Source organism: Nicotiana tomentosiformis, chromosome 9 (genome assembly GCF_000390325.3).
Source record: "Nicotiana tomentosiformis chromosome 9, ASM39032v3, whole genome shotgun sequence".
In the NCBI taxonomy this organism is placed as follows: domain Eukaryota; kingdom Viridiplantae; phylum Streptophyta; class Magnoliopsida; order Solanales; family Solanaceae; genus Nicotiana; species Nicotiana tomentosiformis.
The window spans coordinates 852,462-866,397 of record NC_090820.1 but is presented as its reverse complement, the minus strand read 5'-3'; the positions used below and the strand labels follow the sequence as shown (position 1 = coordinate 866,397).

The 13,936-nt window shown below is 34.7% G+C and overlaps 2 protein-coding genes across 2 annotated transcripts; both read right to left on the bottom strand.

Moving 5' to 3' along the window:
- Window positions 1–5,165: 5,165 nt before the first annotated feature.
- On the bottom strand, window positions 5,166–5,954 carry LOC104086909 (uncharacterized). The gene is made up of 2 exons (XM_009591258.1): window positions 5,748–5,954; window positions 5,166–5,606 (listed from the first exon to the last, which is right to left on the bottom strand). Exons 1-2 carry the CDS (start codon window positions 5,952–5,954, stop codon window positions 5,166–5,168), a joined length of 648 nt encoding a protein of 215 aa, XP_009589553.1.
- A 3-nt stretch (window positions 5,955–5,957) lies between these two features.
- On the bottom strand, window positions 5,958–7,960 carry LOC138899516 (uncharacterized). Its single transcript, XM_070186042.1, has 4 exons — window positions 7,633–7,960; window positions 7,224–7,428; window positions 6,466–7,016; window positions 5,958–6,355 (listed from the first exon to the last, which is right to left on the bottom strand). Exons 1-4 carry the CDS (start codon window positions 7,958–7,960, stop codon window positions 5,958–5,960), a joined length of 1,482 nt encoding a protein of 493 aa, XP_070042143.1.
- Between the last annotated feature and the right edge of the window lie 5,976 nt (window positions 7,961–13,936).

Below are 13,936 nucleotides of genomic sequence, written 5' to 3'. Positions count from 1 at the left end.
CTCCCCCGGCCTAAGATGTGGCAGGAGCAAGTGGAATCAATCCAACCTAAGCTAAGGTGTTGAACATGCTCAGAAACTGGGCTAGAATCTTCTGGAGGGCTGGTGCAGCAACTGGTATCTTAGGTGTCTGCCCTCCAGCTGGAGCTACTGGGGGATCCTCTAAAGCAGCTCGTGTGGGTGCTCTGGCTACACCACGTGGACGTCCTCGGCCTCCACTCCAACCCCGGCCTCTCGCATCTCTAGCAGGGGGAGTGGATACCTGTTCATCCGATCCGCTTGTACGTGTCCTCACCATCTGTGAGAGAATAGAATACAGAAGTTTAGAATCTTTGAAGTCAACATTTTTTTGCACGACAAGGAATCAAAGTAGTGAAATTTTCCTAACAGCTCCATAGCCTCCCGAATATAAGTACAGATGTCTCCGTACTGATCCGCGAGACTCTAATAAACCGGCTTGTGACTCACGATACCTATGAACCTAGAGCCCTGATACCAACTTGTCACGACCCAATTTACCCTCCGTGTGACGTCGTGACGACACCTAGTCTCTACAACTAGGTAAGCCTAATATTTTTGCGAAATAATGAAATAAATATATAAATTTAACCAACTATTCAAAAACACACAACAATCCCAAAACCTGGAACATCGTGAATCACAAACTACAGGAGGAAAATCTAGTGTCTCTATATATCATAGTCTATCAAAATAAAATATAGAAGATAATGGACATAGGGAAGAGTAGAAGGGGACTCCGAAGTCTGCGGACACGGAAGATATACCTTGAAGTCTCCAAAGCTGTCCTGGCTCACTGATAGTGCGGCTGATAAGGAGCACCTGGATCTGCACACGAAAAACATGTGCAGAGAGTAGCATGAGTACACCACAATCGGTACCCAATAAGTGCCAAGCCTAACCTCGGTCGAGTAGTGACGAGGTCAGGTCAGGTCCCTACTGGTAAATATATAATAAAACAAGATAGAGTGTAATACCGCAATAAAATAAAGGCTGAAAACTAACAACAATGAAATCATAGAAGGTATCAGCTCGGTACACATAAACACAACAAGGGATCTCCCGAGATACCGTCTCGTAGTCCCAAACGTAAATGTGCAGTACAGGGGGATCTCCCGGAATACCGTTCCGTAGTCCCAAAGTAAATATACAGTGTAGGGGGATCTCTCGGAATACCGTTTTGTAGTCCCAAAGTAAATATGTAGTACAGGAAGATCTCCCAGAATACCGTTCCGTAGTCCTAAAGTAAATATGCAGCGAAAATAATAGAATTCAATAGTTACGGCACAAAATTCCACAATTCAACCTAAGTACCAGTTAAGGAAAGATAAATAAATTCACTAAACATGTTGCATGTAGTTCAAGTAAACGGTTAAGGCAAGTAGGCATGCTATTCTAATCTAGCAGGATACTACACATGCTGATGAAATTCAAATAAGAAAGAAATCAGGTTATTACTTAGTCAAACAAATCGGGTTTTTACACAATTAGCCTGTGTACGTACTCGTCACCTCACGTACACGGCGCTCATATATCAAAAACAGTACAAATCTTACGGGGAGTTTCCCTCACATAAGGTTAGGCAAGCCACTTACCTCGAACCAAGCTAAATCAATACGTAAGAATGCTTTTTCCACGAATATCCGGCTCCGAATGGCCCAAATCTAGCCAAAAGCAATTACATATCATAAATACAACCATAATAGACTCAACCAATTAATGAAATCAATACGTTAACGAAAATTCTGAAATTAACTCAAACTTCGCCCGTGGGTCCCACATCTCGGAATTCGGTAAAATTTATAAAATACGAACACTCATTCACTCACGAGTCTAACCATATAAAAATTATTCAAATCCGACCACAAATCCCCTGTCAAAACTCGAAATCTTTGTTGAAGAAGTTCTTCCAAATTGTTCCCAATTTCAACCCCAAAATCCGAAATTAAATGATGAAATCAACCATAGATTAGTGGGATATAACCATAAAGGAGTTAAGAATCGTTACCCAAATGATATCTCTGAAAACTCCCTCAAACTCTCATCCAAATCTGAGCTCCCTATCTCAAGCATCCCTTCTTCGCGAACGCGGCCACACCGTCGCATTCGCGAAGAACAAAATTTCTTCGGTCCGAATTCCTTCATCATGAACGCGATGATCTACTCACGAACGTGAAGGTTACTTAGCTCGACCCTACGCAAATGCGGCAATAGCATCGCGAGCGTAGGCAAAATAGCCTGGAGACTCAGTCAACCAACTTTCTCAACGCGAACGTGAGACCTCATCGTGAACGCGTAGACCAATTACCTCAGAGCTTCGCAAACGGGGGATATCCATCGCGAACGCGAAGCACAAATCCCACCTGCCACTAGATCCTCTTCGCAAACGCGAGAACCATGTCGCGAACGCGTAGCCTCAAGGTTCCACACCTTCACGAACATGAGAACAATATCGCGAACACGAAGAGTAATTCAGCTGCCCTTCCCAGATTCCTTACGCGAACGCGAGAACTCCCTCGCTAACGCGATAAAGAAAATGCCTGCAACAAAACACTAAAAATCTGCTATCTTCCAAAGTCCACAAGTGAGCCGTTAAGCATCCGAAACTCACCCGAGGCCCCCGGGACCTCGACCAAATATACCAACCAATCCTAAAATACCATACAAACTTAGTCGATCCCTCAAATCAAATCAAACAACGCTAAAATCACGAATCACCCTCCAATTCAAATTTAAAGAACTTGAAACTTCAAAATTCTACAACCGATGCCGAAACCTATCAAACCACGTCTGATTGACCCCAAATTTTGCACACAAGTCATATTCAACATTGACCTACTCCAACTTCCGAAATCGGAATCCAATCCCGATATCAAAATTTTCACTACCGGTCCAAAACTCAAAAAATTTGACTTTCGCCACTTCAAGCCTAAATAAGCTACGGACCTCCAAAACATAATCCGGACACGCCCCCAAGTCCAAAATCACCTAACGGAGCTAACGGAATCAATGGAACTCCATTCCGGAGTCATCTTCATATAGTTCCGACTATGGTCAAAATCCTAAGACTTAAGCTCCCGTTTTAGGGACTAAGTGTCCCAAAACACTCCAAAAACCAAAACGACACCTCCCGGTAAGTCACAATAGCAGAAATAATTATGAAAGAAGTATAGGGGATCAAGGCTATAACTCTCAAAACAACCGGCCGGGTCATTACAAAGGCAGCCTGGAAAGCATGCCCGATCCCTTTTTCTCCCTTTTTACAGTTCTGGTGGGAGCACTTCTGTTGGACCTCCAATTTTCCTCATCAAGCATCCATTTACTGGGGTTATTGGAGAAGATGTTAATCCTGACTTGTTGGAAGAATTCAACAAGTGGTTGTACCTTGGTACCGATACAGTTTCGAAGAGGTTAGTTTATACAATTTGTTTATATTTTCGAGTGCATTCATCTTTTGGATTTCCACTTGAATCTACATATTTATTGTAATTGCTATGTGTTTAAATAAGAGGAAGGCGCCTTATTCTGTAAAAGATAACCAGCTTAAGTCGTGGTATGATTTTGGAGTGGAGAAAGTTGATAAAAATGAGTGGTTTTATACTTTGGCACATCCCGGGCAAGTCCTCAATGACTCGGTAAACACATACCCTGTCAGAATTTAATAACTAGCTGTATTATTCTGTCACCTCCAGATTTTATAGTTTTTTTGTAGATATATTGTAGTTAAATTGTAGGAAGCATTGAGAACTAAATAAATCTATTTTTATGCAGCACATTGATGTTATTTTATACTATTTGAGAAAGAGAGAAAAGTATGGTCCTCAAAACAAGATACGGTTTACAACCACTGATTGTATGTTCAAGACTAGAATTGAACAAATTTATCATAGGTACATTAATGCTCCCGCCGAAAAGAAGCTTGATGTTGTCGGACGTCGTATCAGAATACATATTGGGGTATAGGTTACTCGCAAATATTGCATGGGATCAAGTTGATTTTGTGATTATGCCCATAAATATTGTGGAGAAATTTCATTGGTTATTGGTTGTGTTTGACATTACCGATAGGGTTCTATATGTTTATGATTATATGGTCTCTTCACGAAATCACAACCTTGTTGAATCTGTTGTGAACAAGTTTGATGTTATGATCCCCCTCTACTTGTCATGCACCGGCTTCTATGGCAAGCGTCCAGACATCAACTACAAGAACACAAAGGCATACATTGAAAAAGGTGTTACTGACCCTCTTGACATTCAGTGGTTGGTCAGTGAGATACTCCAACAAAAAGAGGGATCACTGTATGAAAAAGCTGTTTTTCCTTCTATCTATTTAATATATTTTATTTTACAATGAATGCTAAATCTTTTCCCCTAATTTTTTTTTTTTTGCAGTGACTGTGGTGTATACGTGGCTGCATTTGCAGAATATGTCAGCATTGGAGAGCTAGCAGTTTCAAAGGAAGACCTTTCTGATATTGATCAACATCGTAGACGCTATGGAGTGCTACTTTGGGATTATGCTAGGAAGAAGCAATATATTGGTGCAGTTAGTGAGAGCAAGGTGACAGGAAGATTAGGAAGAAGAAAAGGTGCACCAGCTATGAACGAGAGAACACAAGTCCGAAAGAAGAAGAATTAGTTGCCATTTTCTGTAGAAAAATTGTAGTTAGATTGTTTAGTTGTAGCTGTTTTTTAGTAAAGATGAAGACAAATTGTTATGTAAGAACAAGTCAGTTGAAGTTTATTTGTAGCAGATTTGTGCTACAATTATTTTACCCTATATTTTGTTATTTTATCCAGGATACTGCTACTTAGAATAGGAAACATTTATTGTTGTTTTTTTTTTTTTGGTTGAAAGTTGTTAGTACTTGATATCGTTATTGTTAGCATATAATTTCTTTACAATTTAACTACAATTATATATTATACATACAAAAAATACATAATCTAATCAAGTTATGAAAGGCTGAAATTAATACACTCAGTAATTAAACAAAACAAATACAAACCAACTACATTAAGAGTTGAAAATATTTCATTATAGGAGATAGCCTTTATTCAATTTATCAACACAATTACACCTCAACTATTATTCTCCAGAACACCTCAACACAATTTATCAAAAAATCTTGTGACTTTATCAAATTTTATTTCCTCTTGGGAGCATTCTTAAAAGATCTTTTGTTATGCCCTTCTAGTACGCAGTCGCCACATGAAACCTTGTACTTCTTTGCATTTACTTCATCATATGGTTTGTATCTTTGTTTTTGAGGTCTTCCTGGCTGTCTTTTCCCGGTAGGTGGCATTACAACTTCTTCAAATATATGTTGCGACACATTCCATTTGCTTTCATCAGGAAGCGGGTCTACTGGTATTTCATAAGTATGCAAGAGGCTCTCCCTCGTGTAATAAGGAGAACAATAGTTTTCATAAGACTCATTCATGTGCCATAAAGCCGCCAAAGCATGTGCACAAGGAAGTTCATCAAGCTGGAATTGTCCACAACTACATCTCTTGTTTTGAAGACAAACAATATAGCGCTTCACACCATCTATCATTGTATGGATGTGATCTGTTGAAGCCCTCACCTAAAATTTCATTGCAAACACACAAAAAACTTGTTAGAAACATATACAAAATAACTACAATAATTCAACATTTTATCTACAATGATTGTATGTATTTAGTTTGATGGAATAATTGATCAGATGTTATTGGATATAGCTTACTCTCAGCTTCTGCGATAATGTCATGTTGTCCTCCAACTCTTTGTTGTATTTTTTTCCAAGGTATGTAAATATACCCTTTGCTTTCAATAACTTTTCATTAGTCCAACGTTCAAGAAGAGTCCGCATGTACTCTAATAGTTTTACTATCGGCAGCTCTTTTGCATCTCTTGTTACCGCATTCAATGACTCTGCAATGTTTGATGTCATCGTCTAAGTTCTGTTCACCATAGCATGTACTCGAGACCATCTGTGATAGCCAATATCGTATAGGTATGCTTTAACATGTGTGTCGATCTCTTCAATCTTTGACATTCTTTCATTAAATTCATCAAGCGTGTATGATCGTGCCGTGGCAAAGTACAATTCGCTTAACTTTAGACGATCCTTCTTGAACTTTGACCTTATATTTGTCCAAATATGCCACATGCAAGCATAATGTGGCATGCCGGTATAAACAATAGATGTTGCCTTCAAGATACTCTCATTCTGATCCGAAACAACACACATATTTGGTTTTTCACCATATGCATGTTTGAATTGCTCAAAAAACCACTTCCATGCATCATTTTCTGAATCAACAATAGCGTATGCCAGTGGTAATATGCTACCTATCAAAGTGGAAAAAAGAAATTCAATTTCCATAATAAAACCGTAGAGGATAAAAAATACATACAAAAAACAAATTTACAATAATATTTCTACAATAAATCTACAATACTTGCTGCATCCATTGTGCTAGCTGTAAGAATTATTCCCCTATATGCCGACTTCAAGAAGGTCCCATCAACTACTACAACTGGCCTACAATATTCCCAACCATTGATTGGCGTACTTAGCGTAACAAATGCGTACAAGAAACAACCATCGTCAGTCTTCTGCAATTTAACTACTGACCCCGGATAAGTATTCTCCAGAATATACAAATAACTAGGCAATCGACTGTAGGAGTCAGCAGGATGACCTCTCAAAAATTCCAAAACCTTTTCCTTTGCTCTCCAAGCTTGCATGTATGTTAAGTTCATGCCGTGTTCAGACAACTTATCAGTTTGTATGTCTTTTGGTGTGTAAATTGTCTTAGGATCCGCATATTTTGTTATAACCATGCTACCAACTACCATGGCAGTAGGTTTGCGTTGTATGTATGTATTGTCCATCAAAGAGCATGTGTGCAATCTATTAAATTTTCGAACCTTGAACAATGTTGAATCATTTATGCTGGTGGACTTGAAGTGCCATGTACAATTGTCCCCAACACATACCAGGCAGTAGCTACAGAATAAAAACAATTTAAAGAATGTTATGAAAAATGTAGCTACAAAATAATAGGTTGTTTAAGCATAAAAATCTTATATTTAACAATTTATATACAAAAAAACTACAAATTATCTACAATTTGTATACAATGATATTACAAACTATAAAAATAAACTACAAATTAAACAAAGATATGATTTTTGACCATTGAACTATTCCTACCTTCTAGCACTAGACCTTTTCACCCTAAGTTGGAACTTGTTCATGACAGAATAATGATTCATTGCACTGGCAATTGTTTGCTTGTCTTTGTATACCTGACCTACTTCAATAACACTTGGTGTATGTTCTGTTATGATGATACTTTCATATTTCATTATCGCCGGAGATGTTGGCATATCAATCAACTTCAGTATTACAGATGAACCTGCAATCAATCAAAGCTAACTACAGTTCTGACATATATTGTAGATAGTTTGTAGTAAAATTGTAGAACACGTGAAATTCAATACTTTTATATTTATAACAGTTGAACTACACTTGTTATGTAGTTTTTTGTAGCAATATTGTAGAAAAAGTGAAGAACGCATGAAATATAAACAAACATCACCACTGATATAACAGAACAAACCTGCAATTGTGTTCGAATTAGAGATACTGCATTCCAAATTAAAATCACGCACTGTTATACATAGTGGATACATTTCTAAGCTTTTGTTTTTATTTTTCGTCTTCATGTATACTCGAACTCCCATATCGTTCCGAATTTCCATTGGAGGACAATGTTCATTGACAATGTATTTGATTTCGGTGATTTTTTCTGATGTATCGATCATTAGATGCTCTGTGATTGCAGAATTCAATTGACTATAATTTGAATCTTCGCTGACTACAATTCCGTCAATATTAAAATCTTTGTATCTCCCAAAGCTATCCCAATTACCATTTAGCTGAAGCATAATAGCTATTTTCGATATTATTTTGCGGAATTCAGTACAATTGTAGATAATTGCTTCGCTTATGGTTGTGAAACCAGAATAGACAGAGAAAAGTAGAGAAAGCAGAGTATCGGAATAGTGAGAAAAATGACTTGATTGCAGGCTTAATTCATTGCGATTATTGCGTTGCAAAAATCTCGGTAGAATCTAACGCTATCCCAAAATCCCGTTTCTAAAAAAGGAATGCTACTGCATAAAGGATTCTAGTTTAAATAATTGTATAGAATTTGTAGACAAAACCTGTTCAGGCCGGATAATTAAGTAAATATGGATATTTTTGGTAATAAAATTTCATATAGTGTATAGGAATGAAAATATCCCTTTATATATGTACCATTAGGTTGCAATGTTTGTTAGTGGACTGTATCATGATAGGAATTTTCTCTGAATTATGACTTGATAAGAATAATTTTTTAAAAAAAAGTTGAGACACAAAATAAGATATACACACACAATTATCTAAAGCTTCTTTTTGCATAGACTATTCGAGTGGGTCGTGCTCGTCCGGGTCGAGAAAAAAAATAACCGACCGGTCACCAATTCGGGCCGGGTTCCGAGTTCGACAAACCGGGCTTAACGGGTCCGGCCCCATCCGGTCAAAAATGAAACCAAAACGATTCCGAGCCTACCGGTCCAGGCTGGGTTTGTGTAATTTTTTTTTATTATTATTATTTTATATATATATTCTATAACTAAAGTAAAAATATAAATACAAAAAAATAATCTTATAAAAAGAGTGTTTGAATAAAGGATGCAAAGACTTTAAAATTCTTATATTTGAATATTTCATTAAGAATTTAAGATAATATAAATACAATGAAGATAAAAAATAATTGCACTTATAATTTGCAAGTTCTTTTTTTATTTCAAACTTGCAAATTAAAGTTTACATTTAACAACAACTAAATTAACGAAAAAGAGTAAATTTAAAGTTTAATTATTAAATATAAATCTAGAACTTCAAAGGTTTTGCATTGCCTTAGTAAGTTCTTCATAATCAATATGAACTTCTTGGCCATCTTCTGGAGTGTTAAATTCATATGGGTGACCATGTGTTAATATATCTCCAAGTTCCTTGTCTTCTGGTTTATCAACATCTTCACGTCTATGATTTCTTCGTTCCAATCTAATCCAATCTCTGAAACATACTAAAACTTCCAAAGCATTGCATCTCAATGAGTGACGGATGTCTTCTAGTTGTTGTCTTGCTTGACTAAATGCACTCTCTGACGCAATAGTTGAAATTGGCACATTCAGCACATCCCGAGCCATAGCAAAAACAACAGGAAATTGCTTTTCATTCTCATGACACCATCCCAACGGGGAAAATTCCTTATTGCGAGGCTCTGATTGCTTTTGCAAGTAGAATTGAAGTTCATCAATGTTCCTGCTACTGGTTTGAGTGGAAGGAAACGTAGCCTAAATATTATAACCATCAAGACTTTCATCTTCATCCATATTAGCAGATACAGTAGAAGTAGTACAATGCATAGTGGGATTAACATTGCCTACATTAATAGCAGCATCATCAATTATATTTGCATAATAATTATATAATTGTTGTAAATAATTATTTAGCTTGTTCATACAATAAATTATATATATCTAGGGTTTCAGTGGGTCCAATCTCCATATAACTATATAGAACATTGATTAATTGGTGACAATTAGACATCTTTATAGAAAGATTTAAAACAACACCAATTAAGTAAATCGGAGGAATTGGAAAGAAATATTTTTTGAATTTGGCTTGCATTTTTTCAACAATATCCTTATATTTTTCTTTCTTCTAAAATTCAGAGAGTAGAAAAGAAATTTCAGCTATATGTACTAAAGCCATAGTAACAATAGGGTAATATGCTCCAGAAAACTCAACAGTAGCTGTATAAAATTTATGTATAAATTGAACAACATTAATGGCCTCCCAAGTATTAGTTGTTAACATACAGTTTGGATCAATACAATGTGCATTAGCAACTTCAATTATTGGCAATCTATATTTGTAGTAACATTTTAAAAATAAGTATGTATAATTCCATCTAGTAACAATTTCATCTGGCATGAATCTAGGTTTAAGGTTATGCTCCGTTCACTTAGTCTTAAATTCCCTAATTCTTGATTGTCTATTATTTCCTTGAATAACACCCACTGCTTTTCTAACATGAGTAATCTCAGTCTAAAATAAATCAAGACCACTTTTAACGATTAAATTATAAATACGGCATGCACACCTAACATGAAAATTTTTGTCTAGTGGTGGTTTCAAATGTAGTCTTAATATTAAAATAGCGTCATTATTGTTAGAAGCATTATCAAAAGACATACACAATACTTTTTTATTAAGATTATAAAATTCAACAACTTCGCAAATAGTAGTACTTACAAAAATAGCAGTATGACTTTGATTCATCATATTTAAAAGCGATAATACGTTTTTGCATACAATAATTATTATCTATCCAATGACATATAATTGTTAAATAATCATTTCCATTTACAGCATGGCCAATATCAGAAGTTAGAAAAACTCTACAAGGAAGGTGGTCAAACAAATAACGTATGTATGTCTGATATTGTCCATTAAGTCTAAAGATATCAGATCTACAAGTACTTCTAGGTGTACCTTTAAATAAGGGATTATAAATCTTTTGAATATACATAGTTAGATATGATGAAGAAGCAAAAGAAAAAGGTAGACAACCCAAAGCAATCATTTTTGCTAACTCCTCACGATCCTTTATTTTATCATATTTCATAAGTCCTCCAGTACTAGGGTTTAGAGTTCCTTGATTTTCATCTAAATCAGAGCCTCATTCTATAGGATGAGTAATGTTTAAATGTCTACTAAGTGTTCCATTCCCCCCTAAACTTCCTCTAGTCTTATGTTTAAAATCATCCTTACAAAGTTTGCATCTAACTCTATCATAATTCTCTATTTCATCAAAATATTTCCAAACTTTACTTCTTTTCCTCCGATTAGTAGTCGGGGCCACAGGTAATCTACTACTAGTGCCACGACCACCATCCTTGCTACTAACTCCAACACTACTAGGTGTAAGTGGTGTCTCATCTTCAATTTCTAATTCATTATCTTCTATACAGAAATCTTCCTGTAATTGTTCATAATCTATATTATTATCAGATGATGTTTCAGAAACATGTGTAGAGTCATTTAAATTACTACTAGATGTTGAAGTAGTACCTCTTTTTCTATTTTTCCGATTACCCCGATTAGCAACCTTATTACAAACTCTTTTTGCAGCATTAAACGTATTGTGAAAATGTAACTACTAACAAAAATTAAATATGCAAATAAAATAGTAAATAAGAGAAATAGTTTGAGGGAGTGCACCGAATTCCGAAATAAGTTGAACATTTTGATAATTTTCGCAACTCCAATGTTACCACGAAGAAACGTCAATTGTTCAAAGTTCAAACTTCAAACTTCAAATAATACGATAAATTAAATTCCAAAAAAAATGAGAGCCAAATAATTGATTGCAATTTAGGTGAAGAATGAGAGAATGACAATTGAGACTTGAGTTTGAGAAATGAGAGATGAGTGAAGAAATGAAGAAGAGAGGGAGTGTATTTATAGTTTTTCAAAGGGCTAAATTAGTAATTACTAAAAGTGCTATTTATACAAAACATTGCCCAAAAAAGAGCCATTCTTGCAATAATTCCGTTGGGCAACAGTCAAATTTGAAACTGACCGTTGGCAATAGTCGTTGAACTGGGTCGGGCCGGTTAATTGGTTCAATAGAAAATTTATTACAGCGGTTTAGACCGGTCCGGTTAACAGAAATTTTTTTTTATATGGACCAACCCTCCTACCCCTCCCCCCCCCCCACAACCCAGCCCACCCGTCCCCCTAACTACCAGTGGGTCGGTCCAGAAACGGGTCAACCCGACCCGTTTGTCACCTTTAGATAAAGATACTCAATTTCCACTCAAAATTTTAAAATCACAAATAATAGTAACTCTTATAGCGTAATGTGTTGCAAATTCAATTAAATATTTCACTGATCAAACAATTCGCAGTTGACATTCGTGTTTTATGATGAAGGTTTTATAAAAGGATTTTACTTATCCTTTTTCTACATGAATTCCTGCAATAAGTTTATATCCCATTGAATTGAAAATATAATTCAAATAGAAAAACAAGGAAATGCGGTTATCCATGTATAACTGGATTTTTCTATAGGAAAATACCAATAATTTGATGGTTATTTGAATCCAAATTTTGCTTAAATAAAGAGTCCAATTAGAAAAGAAAAGAAAACTAAACTCTCCTTCATAATTCACTCTAAACTCCACGCAAGATTCAGCTGTGTTTTTAATACTCATGAATTTATATCAGGTGGCCCCTTAGGCGCTTGTCATGCCGAAGATATTTGATAGCTGACTCATCTTACGGTTAGAACTAAAGCACCTCTCTACCAGGTTAATTATAAGTCAAAAACTACGGGGCAAACATCATTTTTAGCCGCGGCATAAATTATTTATATTTGTTAGCCGCAGAAATATATAAAATTTATATATAATTCGTATATAACATATATAATTATATATATATATATATATATATATATATATATATATATATATATATATATTTCGACTATTATTTTGAGATCAGCTATATGGTGTCATTTTTTCAAAACAATTCTATTTCATTAAGTGTCAATTTAGTGAAGTGCGGACGTGAATTTAAGTTCAGAAAATAATTATTCCAGCAAATTGATTCTAAATGAGTTAAATTCAACTTTAATCAATGTCGAGTTAGGAAGACATCCTATTTACAAGAAGAAAATTGCGTAGTGACCAAGTAACTAACTTGGTCACCAAGCCACTAATTAAATTAGTTCTCTAGTAACTAGCTTGATCACCAAGTAACTAGCTTGGTCTCCAAGTAAATTTAGAATAATCACAATTAATATTTCTGCAACATTTGCTTCTTTAAGAATATTTGTTTGTTGCATACATTTTTGATCGGCTTACGATTTTTTTGTAGCATGAGTATTATTTCAATCTTACTTTATTAAACTTTTGATAAGTAAATATATGTTTAGTAAAAATAAACATATGATCTATTAAGATATTCTTATGGATGAATTTTCTTAATAACATATGATCATTATTTTTTTTAGTCGCCTGACAATAATTTTTCATTGATGTACACTTTCAAGATAATCGAACTTAATAATTAAACATAAGAATCAATATGATACCTAAATAATGATATACTCTATTTAATTTCAAATTCGAAAAAGATATAAGAATTTAATAGCTCTTGACATATGAATATGGAAGAACAAAGAGATTGACGCATTTCAGTAACACTTGATAAGAAAGTGATTATACAACTCGTTATTTAAAGTCAATAAAAATGGAGTCAGAAATATTTCTAGATATTTTATAAAGAATTTTTTCTAGATATTTTATAAAGAAATTTTATATAAGGTTTTAAAAGTATATATAAAAATCATACATTTATTTGTCGGTTTGGTTCGTTTTTTTTACTCAATACCAAACCAAATATAATCGGGTTTTCAATCGATTTGATTTAACTATTCGGTTTGGTGTGATTTTTCGATTCGGTTTGTACACCCATGTAAGTATTTCAAAAATAAACTAAACATAAAAGAAGATGACAATAAAATAATATATTGGCAAGATCCAGTGAGTACTGAGCACTTGAACATGTTTTTAAAAAAGATTCTAAAATAAATCCTCTACTTTTATTCGCAATTCCTCATCTTATTTTTATAAATGAGCTTTTTAATTGTTTTGTAATTAAGTGAATATATATATAGGTAAATCAATTTTTTTTTAAACGCATGTTGCAAATTAAAAAAAAGGAGCGGTGCAAAAGTGTACAGAAATATATAAACATTATATGTAAAGAACTTTTCCTTATGTATAGGAACGATTTTA

What these genes read in the sequence shown, in the direction of transcription:
- LOC104086909 (XM_009591258.1), bottom strand. Translation starts at nt 5,954, where the DNA reads ATGACATCAAACATTGCAGAGTCATTGAATGCGGTAACAAGAGATGCA. An exon ending in CATTATCGCAGAAGCTGAGA is followed by an intron (nt 5,607 to 5,747) that starts GTAAGCTATATC and finishes ATGAAATTTTAG; the next exon opens with GTGAGGGCTTCAACAGATCA.
- LOC138899516 (XM_070186042.1), bottom strand. Translation starts at nt 7,960, where the DNA reads ATGCTTCAGCTAAATGGTAATTGGGATAGCTTTGGGAGATACAAAGAT. An exon ending in TAATTCGAACACAATTGCAG is followed by an intron (nt 7,429 to 7,632) that starts GTTTGTTCTGTT and finishes GATTGATTGCAG; the next exon opens with GTTCATCTGTAATACTGAAG. An exon ending in AAAAGGTCTAGTGCTAGAAG is followed by an intron (nt 7,017 to 7,223) that starts GTAGGAATAGTT and finishes TTTATTCTGTAG; the next exon opens with CTACTGCCTGGTATGTGTTG.